Source organism: Solanum dulcamara, chromosome 11 (assembly GCF_947179165.1).
Source record: "Solanum dulcamara chromosome 11, daSolDulc1.2, whole genome shotgun sequence".
Lineage (NCBI taxonomy): Eukaryota > Viridiplantae > Streptophyta > Magnoliopsida > Solanales > Solanaceae > Solanum > Solanum dulcamara.
In genome coordinates, this window is record NC_077247.1 from 44,191,261 (window position 1) to 44,207,686 (window position 16,426).

The window sequence follows — 16,426 nt, forward strand, 5'->3', positions numbered from 1 at the left end:
AAACTGAGCTAAGGCCCAAGTAACTTGTATCATTCTTAAATGTTCTCTTTTACTTATTCATTTTGGACTTTGCACGTCCCTTACACTTTTTTGAGTGATTGTTATGTATTGTTTCATAATTTATTATATTATATTATGTATGTATTATATTGTATTGTGTAATTAATATAATGTTTGGATAGATTATATTATTCTTTATCGTTACATAATGTCATATATCAACAATTTGAATGATAAATCTACCAAAAAAAAATAGGGTACGAGATAGAATTACTATAAAAGATAAGGTAAATAATAAATTAGGATTATTAAATACTAAGTAAAGACAAAATGAGAAAAAAATATTAAAATAATGACACGATCACATCAAATCCATCGTTACACAAAGTGAGATACTTGTTCACCCATCAACAACTGACTTGATAAAATATAACAAATTCTCAAAGGTGATGATTAGAGTGAATTGCAATCTTTTTCCTTCAATTACTACCATATCTTAATTACATTTCTCCTAATATCAAGATAACCATAGTGGACTCCAACTTATTTAGTGAATAAACTACTAATTGTTGGTCCATGTGAACAATGTGTGTGCTATGTTAACTTCGAGATTAATTTTCAATATCATATTGAAATTAAGGATCTATAAAGGTCAATTTGTATTACGGGGCTAAAGATTATATTGAGTTTGTGGGCAATAAAAGGAAAACAGATTTTGTCAATAATCAACAACAATCGGCTATACAAAATTTGGATGAAGAAAACTATGTTTCAATGTCCAACAAGACTTTTTATTATTAGGAAAAATACACAATTAGCTTCCTGAACTTGGCACAATTCATTTAATGTAATAAATTCTCATAGTTCTAATGTAATGCCCAGATTTTGTTTTATTAACTTTAATGCATTTGAAAGCTCGAGTGAAATGGACTTTTAAGTTATTTCTTAGACGTGATTATTCTTGCTTTAGTGAGATATATTCTCATAGTCATAGGTGCATTACACATTGAGAACTAAAATTGTAATGCTGAAATATTTTGTTTATAAACCAGTAAATTTTGATATAACATTGGATGAGAAATAGGCATGAGGTGAATGAATACGTTGACGATTTATCATGCAGTGATATGTTAAAATGCAAATCTGGAAAGCCTTTTTGTTTGGCAACCATTTTTGTATTGAGATGCTAATAGAATGTTAGAGGAGAAATTTTTTTCTAGCCTTTTACAAAAAAAATTGGTTTGATAATTTTTACAATATCATTTTCTCCTATTTAAATTGCGAGAAGGCAAGAGATCTCATTTCCTCGAAAGAATGTGGTAGACTGGGTCAAGCTTAGAACTAGCTTTCAGGTGATGGCTTGACCAAATCCTTCTCCGTTATAAAGTGGAAAAGTATGGAGGAATTTTTTTTATATATTTTTTTTAAAAAAAAAGAAGATAGAAGAACAAAAAAAATAAAATGTGAAGTCTCTTTTATATATACGTTGAAAACCTCCTTCAGTAAGAAACTTCCCAAATTTATCTAAAGTAACGGGTTTATGAACCAAAGCAGATGGGGAGAACACAGTAATTACAGGAAGTTCCAAGAGCAGTAAAGTGCCAAGGGAAGAGAATGAAGGCCTGCCTTAGTAACTAAAAATTAAAAATCTGCGACCAGCAATGGACGACTCGCAGTTGACCCAGCAACCAAAGAACCTGCAAAACAACAATGGCACCGTTGATTTTCTAGCAAATAGCTAAGTCCGCCCTTCTTCCCTAAGATCTCCACTAGACCAGGTGGATCTCAAATATTGCCTATTGCTAAGCTGCACCAGCATGAGCAGGAGACAATTCTTTTTAATTGAGGAAAGAGAGATGAAATAATGCTAGTACTAATAAAGAGCATTGTACAGAACTATGTTCTTACCATTAACAAATTTGAGGTAGCAAACGATCTCACCAAAAGAAGCCATCCTCATCTAGAAGATACTCGCCTCCAAAGGGGTTATTGAAGTCGTCATACTCGAAATCATGATAGTCATCATAATCATAATAGTCTGAGAGATCAAGGTCAGACTCATCATCGGTAGGGTTGTAATCACAAATTTGAGCACTAAATTCATAACCATGGGTGCAATCATGAGGGCACTTCAGATCTACAATCTGTTGGCGACATCTCGTTTCTAGATCCCCTTCAAGATCAATACTATAGCAGTGGCGCAAGTCAAGTGATTCAAGCCGGGGGCAGCCATCAAGAATAGCACACAGACCTTCATTTGTCATGGTATTCCCAAAAAGGGCAAGGTGTCGCAATTCAGGCATATTTACTGCAATAGCATGAGCTTGATCATTGACATTGATCTGTAATCTACTAAATCCTGTCAATCCTCCTCTAAATCCACAGGCGTTCAATGTAAATGACTTTAGCTGAGAGCAAGAACGACCAAATGCTTCTATATCCACTATATTAATAGCAGATAAGTAAATGTGCAACTCCTCCAACAACGGGAAGTTCTCAGCAACTGCAGCCAAACATCCCTTTGAAATAGTATCACAGCCAACAAGTCGTAGATGCCTTAGCTGATTTGATCTGTTCAGGAGGGCACAAGATTATAGATAAAAAGACATGACAATACAACAAACTTACTTTTGAGAAGACTGCAAGGAAAAATACCCATAGAACTCAGAGCTGAATTAGCTAGAAAGCATGCACACAAAGCAAATTGACAACACAAAGATAGGAGAGCTAAAAGAATATAAAAGGCTGAATATGACACACGTCACCAAAAAGTATACAAAACGGACTGAAGATAAAGTCATGTATGTGAAGCAGAATAAAGAAAAATCCAATTCTTTTCTCTGATACCCAACATTCTCTCTTTTTCCCCCTGAAAAAGCAACTTCCAACTTCACAAAATCTACATTTTTAAGCAAAAAGTTGGCTACCTCCTCTGAATTTTCTTAGATCAACATTTTACCACATCATCAAAAATTATAAATTCTTACTTCTGTCTATCTGCAATGAAAGCTACATCATTATAATTTCTGCTTTGTCCTTTGTGGTATTGGAAGGGAAGGGAATACTTTATACATAACGAAACGAAGTTTAATTGCCTTTGAAAAGGAAATAATCAGCATATCACCATTCCCACTACAACTACACCACAGCTTTCAAATGTCCCTTTTTCGTTTAAAATTATCAGGAAGATCCAGGTAGTGTTCCCCATTTAACATTGGGAAAATGTTACAACCAACTGGAATACAAAGTAGTTTGGTAGTTATTTATGGGAACATACTGTATTTGCTAAATACTATAAAATATTTGTTTCTCTAAAGTCTTTTAACTACTATCAGAAAAGTTAATAAAAAAATGACAGCAATTTTGTTGTTTCGTCAATGCTTGTAAATCTCCAGGAAAGTGTATTCTTAGTTGGCATGACAGATGACGTAGTGTTTCAATTGGAGATAGTAAATGGAAATATTAACTTGTTGAATCACGGAAATTTATCTAACAATACGTCAACTCACAGAACTCATAAGAGCCAAGCTCAAGCCAAACTTCGCGTTCAAATAAACTTGGTCTAGAATTAGGATAAGGTGACGACAATGGGGAGCCAGGTTCATAGGTCAAGGAGGTTTACTTGCATCCTATGCTGCAAGGCCAAGGACTCTTCAAAATCTTTGTTGCAACTGCGTCTACACAACATAGGTGTGGATGTAGGATCCATACCGGATTTGGTCAACTTATCTTGGGTATTTTGACTATATTCTTGACCAAGAAGTATAAATTGATTGCTTATTTGGTTTAATTTTTGTTTACTTATATATATATATAATGAAAATGCATTGGTGTTAATAAAGAATGAAGTTTTATTAGTTTTTAGTTCAATAACTTTAATTAATTGAAATATATACTTTATATGTCATGTTTTTGTAACAAAGACCGACGACTGCCACTGCTCCATCACGGACTGCCACTGCTCCGACAACTTTGTTCCGGACTGCCACTGCTCCGACAACTTTCTCCCGGACTGCCACAGCTCCGACGATATTCTCTTTCTTCCTTTCTTCTTCTTTCTTTCTTTTTTCTCGTTTTCCGGCGAAATACCTCCAGATCTGTTTAGATCGGATCTAGATCAAGTGATATCCGGCGAGATCCTCCCGGTGAACTTTCCGGCGACTGAATATCTCCGGGCCAGGTTCTATCTTTCCTCTCCTCAACTGATTATTTGTAGTTTGATTACTATTCTTCTTTCCTAGTTCCTACCTTTAGTGTTTTAGTTATTGTTATTCACTTTCCTTCTTCACTTAGTGACTAGGGTTCTTGATTTGCATATTAGCTAGTGTGTGTTGTCTCTTTTTTATACATTCTATATTGTCAATTATTATCTCGTTGCTTGTATTCTCTTAATTTATTTGTTATCAGTTTTTTTTCACTTTGTAGTTCATATCGTTTTAGTGGCTTTGGTTACTGATGGTGGACTAAGGTCATGTCTTTAATTGGGAGTGAAGGCGAGGGGAAATAGTGGTAAGAAGGAGACAGGTTTTCATAAGTTGAGAGTAGGATCGTGGAACATAGAGTCGCTTACAGAAAAGTCCATAGAGCTAGTGAAGAGTCTTAAGAGGAGAAAGATTAATATAGCCTGTGTTCAGGAGACTAGATGGGTAGGTTCCAAAGCTCGAAATGTGGACGGATTTAAATTATGGTACTCAGGAGGCTCAAGAGATAGAAATGGAGTAGGTATTCAAGTCGACGCGGATCTTAGGGAGTGTGTAGTAGAGGTAAAGAGGATCAGTGATAGGATGGTGTTTATTAAGCTAGTTATAGACAGGCTTATCGTGAACGTTGTTAGTGTGTATGCACCCCACGTGGGTCTGGATGAAAAAGTCAAAAGGCTCTTTTGGGAGGATTTGGATGAAGTAGTGAAAGGCATACCTAGTACCGAAAAGATTTTCATTGGTGGAGATTTCAATGGTCGTATTAGTACAATTTCTAATGGTTTTGATGATGTCCATGGAGGCTTTGGTTTTGGGGAAAGGAATGGCGGTGGGGTTTCTCTCTTGGAGTTTGCCAAAACTTTTGAGTTGGTTATTGCTAATTCGTGTTTTTTGAAGAGGGATAATCAATTGGTCACCTTTAGTAGCACGGTAACTAGGACTCAGATTGACTATTTACTCCCCCGAAAGGGTGATAAAGGCCTTTGTAAGAATTGCAAGGTTATTCCGAGTGAAAATATTACCATGCAACATAAGCTTTTGGTGATGGACTTGGGGATTAAGAGAATTAGGAGAAAGAAGACCATTTATGATCGACCGAGGATTGGATGGGGGGCCTAACTCCTGCCTTTTCTTGGGAGATGAGGGAGAAGTTAAATGGTTTAGGGGCCTAAAGTAGTAGCGGGGATGTGAACAACATGTGGGACATGACAGATGGTTGCATTAGAAAAGCAGCTACCGAGATTCTTGGGGTATCGAGAGGAATCTTTGGTGGTCGTCAAAGAGATTGGTGGTGGAATGGAGAAGTACAAGGCAAAGTGAAAGCCAAGAAGGTTGCCTATACGGATTGGTTAGAGTGCGTGGATGAGGAGGAGAAGAAAAGGTTTAAAGATATGTATAAGGCAAAGACGGAAGCGAAGTCGGCGGTCACCAGTGCTAAGACGGCAGCTTTTGAACACCTGTATGTCGAGTTAGGGGAAAAAGATGGGGATAAGAGATTGTATAAGCTCGCCAAAGCGAGAGAGAGAAAAGCATGCGATCTGGATCTAGTAAAGTGCATCAAGGACGAAGAAGGTGAAGTGTTAGTGGATGAGACCTCTATCAAGCAAAGGTGGCAAGCTTACTTCCACAGACTCCTAAATGAAAAAGGAGACAGAGACATTGTACTAGGTGATTTGGCGTACTCTCATAGTCTTCGAGACTTTGGGTACTGCAGGTGTTTTAAGGTTGAGGAGGTTAGACGTGCTATTAGCAGGATAAGGAGGGGGAGAGCGATCGGGCCCGATGAGATTCCGGTGGACTTTTGGAAGAGCACTGACAAGGCAGGCTTGGAGTGGTTGACTAGGTTGTTTAATGTTATTTTAAAGACTGCTAAGATGCCTGATGAATGGAGGTAGAGTACTATGGTTCCACTGTACAAGAATAAAGGTGATATTCAAAAATGTAATTATTACAGGGGTATCAAACTACTAAGCCACACTATAAAGATTTGGGAGAGAGTGGTGGAGATGAGGATGATGAGAGAAGTGTCAATCTCAGAGAACCAGTTCGGATTCATGCCGGAGCGGTCGACTATTGAAGAAATCCATTTTATGCGGAGACTGGTGGAGAAATTTAGAGAAAGAAAAAGGAATCTCCATATGGTGTTCATTGACCTTGAAAAGGCTCATGACAAAGTTCCGAGGGATGTTCTCTGGAGGTGTCTGGAGGCTAAAAGTGTCCCGATGATGTATATTAGCATTGACTACAAGAAATTGTTGGTCATTTTATACTCGGTTTCATGTGATTTAGGTTTACGACATTACATTTTATCACCTTCAATCATCATATATTCATAGTTATCAGTGTACATGAAGGTTGCATAGGGCATGAGCAAACCACCTAAACTGACATTTTTTATGTTTATGTATAATACGCACCTTAATCGAATATGGCCATTTCTAATCTTGTTTGATTCCATGTTAGCATCTGCATTTCCACGAAATAGGTCTTACAAATATTTGGATTTTGAGGTCCAAAATTCATTTCCATATGCATTTTTTTAAGAGAAGGTCCATATATATTGCTTCTTGCAATAGCAGAATCTTAACTTGTCTTATGCTTAGTTATGACTCTTCCTATAGCATAGGACTTCTCCATTTCAATCCTATTCTAATTATATGTGAGACTGTTAGGATTTCTAGAGAAGGATCAAGTCACAGGACGATGAATAGGAAAATCTAAATCAATTGACTTCGACTTTCCCTTGCCTTTGTTCGAATTCCTAGATTGACCTATTTTGCATATAACTTCAGCTCATTGAAGGGAGGCTAAAACCTTGGAGTTTGATGGAAGAAAGAACTCTAATCTTTTTTTTTGTTAAAATACGACTTAATGATTTATTCCTTATAAGCCCCTTTAAATAGGAGTCTTATTACAGCAAATCAGCAATAAAAAGTCTACTCCTTATGAAAGTAGAAAACCTAAATCATATTCCAAACTAATAACTATACCTAAACCTAATCCTTATGAAGATATGAAACATAAATCCTATTCTAGAATAATAAAGAAAGTTGCTAAAAATATAATAAAATACTTAATTTAATTGGCTTCAACGCATCCACAACAGAGACATTTTCATCGATCATGATGTCCTAGAAGATTGAGATTAAAATTATCTACATTTGCTTGTTACTCTTGCATTTATTTCAAATCTTTTTCTGAAAAAAAAAAGATTTTCTTGACCGGGGATCTATTAGAGTCAACTTCTCTACCCAAAAAGGAAGAGGTAAGGTCCTTGTATCCCACTTGTGGGAATATACTCGGTAGGGATGTTCAAAACCAAAACCAAACCAATTTAATCGGTTTTAAAATTATTAAAACCAAACCAAACCAAATAAAATATACATCCATCGATTTGGTTGTTATTGATTTCAGTTTGGTTTGGTTCAGTTATTCGATTATTAACCATACACAAAAATAAAAGAAACGATCGTTCAAAAGAGAAAAAAAGACATAAATTAATTCAAAAAAAAATTGTCTTCGAGTCATTTTAGATCTTATAATTCTTATACAAACTATAATTATGTTTAACTTCCTACTTATATTGTTAACTAATCCAATGTACTAAACAACACAAACTTACTGAATAATGCATAAACTAATGATATGGTTATACAAATAAAAGACAGATCATGCCTTACTATTTTAAATTAGTGTGCTGCATTTTTTGCATAAAAAATGTTCATAAAAATAATATTATATATATATATAATTATAAAAAAATATGTATATAATTTGTTGGTTCGGTTCAGTTATTTCTTCGATTTTTTGAACAAAACCAAAATCAAATCAAATATTATCGATTTTTAAAAATGTAAAACCATACAAACCAAACCAAATAAAAATTCGATTTATTTGATCGGTTTGGTTTGGTTTTTCGATTTGGATCGATTTTTACCCAAACCGTGAACACCCCTAATACTCTGTATGTTGATACTGTTACCTAAATTTAGACAACAAAATAATATATTTAATCTCATTTCAAATATATTCTTCATAAGGAGGCTAAAATTGCGGTACATATATTTGCCTTACCACTACCTATACTAAATACCTTAGTCTTTAAGGCATCTCCATAGTTAAAAAATTTCATTCATGCAAGCTTATCATATATACAATTGGTTACCTCATCAATGACAAAACATGTACAAGCTCAAGGCATATTCTTGGCGTAAATCCCATGCTTATAAAAAGCTCATTAATATATCCTTACTGGCATCTTATCACTGTTATGAGCTTGTGATCACTAATCCGTGCGCATATTTCATAGCATATCTATTTCTAGTTTCAGAGAGAAGAATGAGATGGGTACTTGAGGAAAAAATTGTTGTGAAAGATGTATATTTGAAGGACATTATTTCCCAGTCTACTTGTAAATGTTACAATGAACTTTACTATAGAATGAGTAAACAAGAGCATATCCATACAGATTACTCATTTATACCAACAATCAACAACTTATAATTGATCTTCCTAAAGAAAAAAGTTGTGCGAACTATCATGGCATTGAACTCATGAGTCATACAATGAAACTCTGGGAAAGAGTTTAAAAGCGTAGACTTAGATAGACGGCAAGAGTGAAGGAGAACCGATTTGGATTTATGCCTACTAGATCTACAAAATAGGCTATAAACTTACTAAGAAGATTGATGGAAACTATCGCGAAAAGAATAAAGAGCTACACATGGTGTTTATTGATCTAGAAAAAGCATATGATATAGTACTACACAAGGTCCTTTGATGTGTGTTAGAGAAGACAGGAATTCATATTAAACATATAAATATCATAAAGGATATGTATGAAGGAGCCATCACTAGCATGAAAATAGTGGTAGGTGATACAGAGGAGTTTCCCATAACTAACGAACATAATACAATAAGAGGTCACATTGTATGATATTTGTTGATGATATGGTGTTAATTGACAAATCTAGAGAGGATTTCAACCAAGAGCTTAAATCATAGAGAAGCACGTTAGAGAGTAAGAGTATTTGGATAAGTAGTAATAAGATTGAATAGGTTAGTGCAAGTGGGTCTAGACACCACGGTTGTCAAAAAAAAATTAAGATTGAATACATGCATTGCATTGCATATTTAGTCAATATAAGAAGAGAAGTTAAGGTAAGACTAGACGGGATTGCAATACCAAAATGCAAATGATTTAGATATCTAGGCTCGTTAAACAAGAGAATGGATGATAGATGAAGATGTTACTCTAAGATTAAACTGAATGGTTGAATGGATAAGTGTCGTCGGGGTGTTATGTGATAGACGAATACCTACCAAAGTGAACGGTAAATTATATGGAACAATTATAAGACACCAACTATGTTATATGGTAGTGAATGTTGGGTTGCTAAAGTCAATGCATCCACGAGATGAGTGTTGCGGAGATATAAATGCTAAGATGGATGTGCAATCATACCAAATTATTAGATAAGATTATAATGACCACATTCGCTAGAAGGTGAAAGTAGCACACATTGAGGATAAAATGTGAGGAAGTCACTTGAGATGGTTTGGACATGTGTTGCATTGACCTAAAGATGCACATGTCTGTAGGTGTGAAACTATGATAATTGAAGGTGTTACAAGAAAACAAGGTAGACCTAAATCACATGGAAGAATTGTCTTAAAGACCTCCAAATGCTTGGTATCAATATAGACATAACTAAAGGCATAGTACAATGGAAGAAAAAGATCCAGATAGGTGAAAATTGCTAGTTGAGAATAGGGTTTAGACTCACATGAAACTTTTATTATTAGTAGGGGTAGTATCACTTATATATACTTTTAAAGTATTTTTTGTTTTATTTTATTTATTATGATGATGATATGGTATGACACCGAGTATGTAGTTGTTATTTGTTGCTTATGATGACTTGGTATGAGCTTAAATGAAGAAATGATGTTTCATCTAGCTAACCCTAACTTCTTAGTAACAACGACGTAGTTGTTGTTTTTGTTATCGTAACACACCTTATTTTTGAGAAAGTAACAAATGTTATCAATATCATTTGCACAAAGGCAGTGCCGGATGCCATATTTACAATTCAAAACGCAAAACCAGTGCCTCGTTGATTCTTCTTGGATTCTAAAACTTCTAAAATAGATTCTGATTCATCTATAAATTTCTCTTGTGCAAAAATAGGACTATATCTATCCTCAAAACATCTTGAGATAGTCCAACATATGCATGCAGGGATTAGCTTCAATCTAATTCTTCTATCTGACACATCTATACCTTCCTTTTTTATGAAGTAAAGATCAAAGGTAAGAAAGTCTATTATAAAATATCTTCCTTGTTAAGCATCCCTTTTAATGGCATCCCAAACTATTTATTTTTTTTGAGATAAATGGCATCCCAAACTATTTGGAATGTGTTTTTATTGAGCTGGTTTTGAGGGTAAAGGAGCGCATTGTCTGTTGTTCCTCAAAATCTGAGAATTGACCATTAAAGAAAACCACATAACTTGGTGATTCTCTTGCGGGCCATTTCTAATAGAATAGAGCATAGAAGTGTGCAAACATAACTTGCTGCTAAAGCTTAGGTTAAGTGCAGACATTAGTGACCAACACTTCTTATAAAGAAATTCGTAGTGCTGTATAATGCGGACATCGGTACTTGATATTGCTAATGTATGTTCAATGGTGATAATTAATTTTTTTCCTGGAACGGCTTATGCTAGATTTTTGTTAGGTCAACTGATCTAGAAAATATTTGCTTACTCATTGAATTTTCCGTGTAAATTAAACATGAATATATCAACTAACATGCAGTTTTATGCAACCTTGCTTTATTTGTTTTTTAAAAATAGATTTTTCTGGTATCTCATGGTGTCACAGCCAGAAGTGTGACGTATAAAAATAGATGATTAAGCATGGTAATGCCCAAAAGACGAGCCAAAGATATATTTTAGCCAAAGCTTGACCATTTAGTAGTACAAAACTATAGTATGTCATGACAGAGTTACAGAAGTTCATAGACAAGTTTGGAGAATAAAGTGGCTTGTGTCCCATGGTGCATGGTGCTGCAGTGACGCGGTGAGCATCCATAAAGGCTGAAAAGACTATTTTTTTAATCAATGCAGAAAAGACAAAATCCATATTGTGCAACAATCAGGAAAAAGGATTATTTAAAGATTGAGTACTTTATTCAATAGTCACAGTTCAACGAACTTAGCAGTGAACAACAAGTCGTATCACGCACCAACCAAACAGAAGCTTTTAAAGAGAAAATGTGTCAAAAGTCCCATTTTAAAACAAATTTTAAAGTTTTTTTTAAAACACGTCACAATCATGACTCTACCAACTCCTACACATTTTAATACTCTCACAATCATGTCTCTGGCAAGAGAGGCAGTTCTAACTCAAGATAATCTCATCAATAGGAACTTCAGTTATGTTCTAGATGCTATTTATGTGGGGTTGACGCAGAGACAATCAATCTATCTCTTTCTATTTTTTACATTGTAAAGTAACAGATCTACTATGGAAGATTTTCATTAATCTAAGGGCGATCAGGTGGTCCATGCCATCTTGTGAACAGAGAAGGAAACTTGTAAGGAGACGGAGAGATATGGAAGATTGTCCCAACACGCGTTTGATGGACTGTTTGGAAGGAGAGAAATGAGAGATGGTTTGAGGACAATAGAAGCTCTATGCGGAAGATGTAGATGAAGATGAAGGGTGTGCTTCGTATGGAGAAAATATTTTTCAATTTTCCCATGTAAGGTGGGTCATCTATTTTGAAGACATTTTCTCTAAGAAAACAAGCTCCTTACGAATAATGACACAAGTTCTACTAGTAACATTCTACATTGATTGTTTCTTGCACACCCTCCAACACACCTCATCTTCACCCCCCACTCGCCATAGAACCTCACCCCCACCATCCCACACTCCTACCTCCCCACCCCGCCTTCAATAATATTTGTCCAAATTATATACAAATGTTTTTCAAATAATATTTTTTGCTTACCTAATGAACGCATTAGCTAACCAACACAAGAAAATAAATAAGAAAACCACTTATATTCCTATAAACCACTTCCATGAAAAATATTTTTCTTCATCCCGAACTGTTTAGTCCTCCTCTATTTTTTATGTAATTAAGAATATCCACGAGAAGCAGAGTCTATTCCTGGGGTCTTAGATTATTTATGAGAGTCTAGGTGATAGATTTTGCTGGAAGACAACTCACTTGTGATCATATGGAATTACACTTTTTGGTGCAGTTCATGTTTACAAAATACCAAAATGTTACCTATTCAAACGGAAATACTCTCTACAAATCGAAATGCGTATCCGGACTATCACTTAAAAAGATCTAAATATCACAAAAGGTATTTGATAAATTGAAATACCGAAAAAAAAAACTTTCAGTTCCACACATACCTCTCAGCTATATACTTGAGCAAATAGTCGTTACCAAAATACTCGATGTTAATTTTGGACAACTGACCCTGGCTGCGATCAACAGCAACGCGGCACGCCTTGTGGAAGACACCATCCATTTCCACATCTTCTGCATTGCGCATGTCAATGACTCGCCACATGGAAGAGTCATGGCACACCTCCCACCAGGTAGTGCAAACATTCTGTGCATTTAGCAATGTATCTACCACTCCCACACGGCGAAGGATGTCCGCCGTTATTTCTCGAGGGAGATCCACCCACCGTGGTGGCGGTGGCGGGGCGGATGATGATGCTTTCTGGGGGATTTTCTGCTTGATTCTCCATTCATACCGTTTCGGCTTCGGCATTTTTCCGTTTTTAGGGCTTTGCCGCTTCGGAGTAGATTTTTATTAGTGCAACTGAAGGAAGAAAAGGAAAAAATTAACATAAACCCTGTGTTAATAATATTTTGCCCCTAATTTATACTACTAGGTTAAGAGCTTGTTTGGATTGACCAACTATTTAACAAATTTAAAAATGACTTAGAGCATGTTTGAATTGATTTATTTTAAGCAGTTTATAAGTTGAAAACTGTTTATAAGTTAAAAAAAATAAGTTGGTGCAGTCCAATTTATTTTTTTTGCTTAAAATAAGTTCATCCAAACAAATTCAATTATTTATTGGGGCTTATTTTAAGCACAAAACGATTTTAAGTTGGTCAATCAAACACTCAAAAAAAAAAACTTATAAGAAACTTATAAGTCAATCCAAATGGGCCCTTAAAATAAGTTAAAATTGACTTAAATTAATTTAAAAATCAAAAGTAGGACTGTCCTACTTTTTATTTTTTAACTTATAAGTCATTTAAGTTTACTTTTTATTTTTTTTACTTAAAAACTACTTTTTTTCAGTCCATCCAAACCGGCTCTAAATACATACACAACTCTTTTAACTTATTCCAAAATTTCAGCACTTCAACTCAATCTTATTCAATTTTAATCTGACTTCAATTTTTACATACTATTTAAACACAAAAAAAATCACTAGATATAACTATTCAGCGGATGTTAGCCAAACACTAAAAAGATAAATAAAAAATCAATTAAATATTGTTACGTGTTTTATTTTCTCTAAATTATCTGAGTTGACTTGGCGTTTATATTAATTGTCTCAAATTTATTATCTTTAAGCAATATAAGAATATATATTAACTAGCTATACTCAATTGTTTATAAAATTTATTGTTGAGATCGATTAGAAATGCCAGTTAATATAAACATCGAGTTTATGTTACTATGAATAATTGAATATATTCGTTCTTTTAATTTATGTGGCATCAATAAAATATTTGTCATTATTTCGATAATATTAATTATAAATTTTGATAGTCTGGCTCTTTACTTATTATTATAACATTTTATTAGTCTTTTATAATGTAAAATATAACTGTTTAGATTTTATATAAATAAAATGAATTATATAAAATAAAAAGTAAAAATATTACCATTATCATAGAAAGAGCTAACAGAAGATTAGATAATTGAGAAAAATAAATGGCTAAGTAAAGAAGATTAGTGAAAAACTGGGTTGAAGAGAATATAGAGGAGATAAATAGGGAAGGAAGCTTATTAGCGATAAAAATGTCGAATATTAATGTTATCAAGATTTCTCCACATGCTTTAAAAGGTGAGTAATCTCACCAATCCGTCTAATCAATTTTTTTGTGTTTAGGTGGTACATGAAAATTAGAGTTGGATGATTAAAATGAAACAAGGTTGAACTGAAGTCTCAAAATAAAATTTAGGGACGAGTTAAATGATTTGTATGTGTATTTGACCTCTATAATAATAATTTGACTACTGCATTACATGTGTACGTCGAGACAAAAATATATATTATCGTAAAATAATAGTGATATTATTTAAGCATAGTTTTGAACAATTAATTTTACATGAAAGAATATAGTAGACTCTTAAATATATCTAGTAAAATAATACATATTATCGTCAAATAATAAATATATCTAGTAAAATAATACATATTATCGTCAAATAATAGCAAATAAATTAAGCTAAATTTTGAATAACTAATTTTACACACAAAAAAAAATATAATAGATTCTTCTATGAACGATCGTATTGTCACTTATTCATCTGTCGATGAAGACAATTAAGTTAAAATTCAACCAGATACATGTAATTTACGTATTTATTTCAAATTGATTAATTGCAATTTGCAAACATGTAACTAATTATTAGATACATGTAATTTACGTATTTATTTCAAATTGAATAATTGCAATTTGCAAACATGTTGTTAGTGTTAGTGTGGGCATTTTAACATTTTATTAAATTGTAATTTTAGCAATTGTCCATTGATGACATTTAATGCCATCTTTATTCTATTTTTAATTAGTGCATAAAATGCCTTTTATTATCATCTTTAGTTAGTGAAAATTAAATCATTTCATTATGTATTTTTAACATAATTATCACTAATAAGTGGTGCACTAAATCTTAATGGTGCACTAAATGATGATAATGATGGCATTCCATTATTTTTTCATCTTTATATGATTTTATCTCCTATAAATAGAGAGGTCTTCTTTGTTTTGAAATGTAAGATAAGAGAAGAAAAAATTGAGAGAATTAAGTTTGTCTAAAAAGAGAGTTCTTATTAGTTGAAGGGAGATGTTCTTTGTGTAGAGCTTTAAACTCAACTCTTGTCTAGAGTTTGTTGAGTTACATTTTTGTGATAAGGCTGTTGTATCCTGGAGGGGACAAGTCAAGAGGACTACTGCTGGACCAGTGGAAAGATTTACTGCAGTGGGCTTGAATCTCCTTAAAGAGAGCGAGATATCTGTGCCTCAGCCAAGAAGTAAAGTTAATTTCTTCATTTTATTTTTCATTTGTAATTTGTAATATTGTAATTTCGCCAACAATTTTAAGGATATTCATTATGGCTACAATTGAAAAATCTGCAGATATCAAGATGAGAGATTTAAACAAACCATTTCGGTTCAATGGTAATCATTTCAAGAGATGGAAGGGTAAAGTACTTTCTACTTAAGTCTTCTCAATGTTTCATATGTGTTAACTCAAAAAAAATTCTAATAAAGTTGACATCCTCTCCATGGATAATGATGAACTTATTTCTCATCAAGAGAAAGCGGAAAAGTACAATAATGATTCCTATAAGTGTCGGTATTATATTCTGAATTGTCTATCTGATAATTTTTATGATTATTATGATAGAACTTACTCTAGTGCAAAGAAAATATGGAAAGCATTGTAGAGTAAATATGATACCGAAGAAGCTGGAGCAAAAAAATATGCTGCTAGTCGATTTTTTTGTTTCCAAATGGTGGATGACAAATCAGTGATAGACCAAGTTCAAGATTTTATAATGATCGTTGGAGAGCTCAGGTCCGAGGAAGTCAAAATTGGAGACAACTTTATTGTTTGTGGCATAATAAACAAACTTCCACCTTTATGGAAGGAGTTTCAAAAAACTATGCGCCACAAACAAAAGGAAACCTCTCTTGAGACTTTGATCATGAAAATCCGCATGGAAGAGGAGGCAAGGGGCCAAGATGCACTTTTACAAAATAAAGAGAGCAACATCACAACGAATGTAAATTTAGTGACTTCAAAATATGCTACTCCTGAATCTAACAAAAATACATCTTTGAAGCATAAGAAGAAAAAGTTCAAGAAAAATAATGGTAGACTTCCCAAGAAAAATAATGGTGAAAACAGCCAAGCACAAAATCAACAAGTTTATGATAAAGG

At 33.8% G+C, this 16,426-nt stretch overlaps 1 protein-coding gene across 2 annotated transcripts; it reads right to left on the minus strand.

Annotated features, from left to right (window-relative positions):
• Positions 1–1,457: 1,457 nt before the first annotated feature.
• On the minus strand, positions 1,458–13,075 carry LOC129874307 (putative F-box/LRR-repeat protein 23). Of its 2 annotated transcripts, none has more exons than XM_055949569.1 (3): positions 12,636–13,075; positions 1,909–2,571; positions 1,458–1,697 (listed from the first exon to the last, which is right to left on the minus strand). In XM_055949569.1, the coding sequence occupies exons 1-2, from the start codon at positions 13,001–13,003 to the stop codon at positions 1,938–1,940; spliced, it is 1,002 nt and encodes a 333-aa protein (XP_055805544.1). In that variant the 5' UTR covers positions 13,004–13,075; the 3' UTR covers positions 1,458–1,697; positions 1,909–1,937. The 2 variants fall into 2 exon arrangements, with proteins under 2 accessions (XP_055805544.1, XP_055805545.1); XM_055949570.1 differs by having other exon boundaries at positions 1,696–1,807.
• Positions 13,076–16,426: the final 3,351 nt, after the last annotated feature.

What these genes read in the sequence shown, in the direction of transcription:
- LOC129874307 (XM_055949569.1), bottom strand. Translation starts at nt 13,003, where the DNA reads ATGCCGAAGCCGAAACGGTATGAATGGAGAATCAAGCAGAAAATCCCC. An exon ending in CTCAAGTATATAGCTGAGAG is followed by an intron (nt 2,572 to 12,635) that starts GTATGTGTGGAA and finishes CCTCCTGAACAG; the next exon opens with ATCAAATCAGCTAAGGCATC.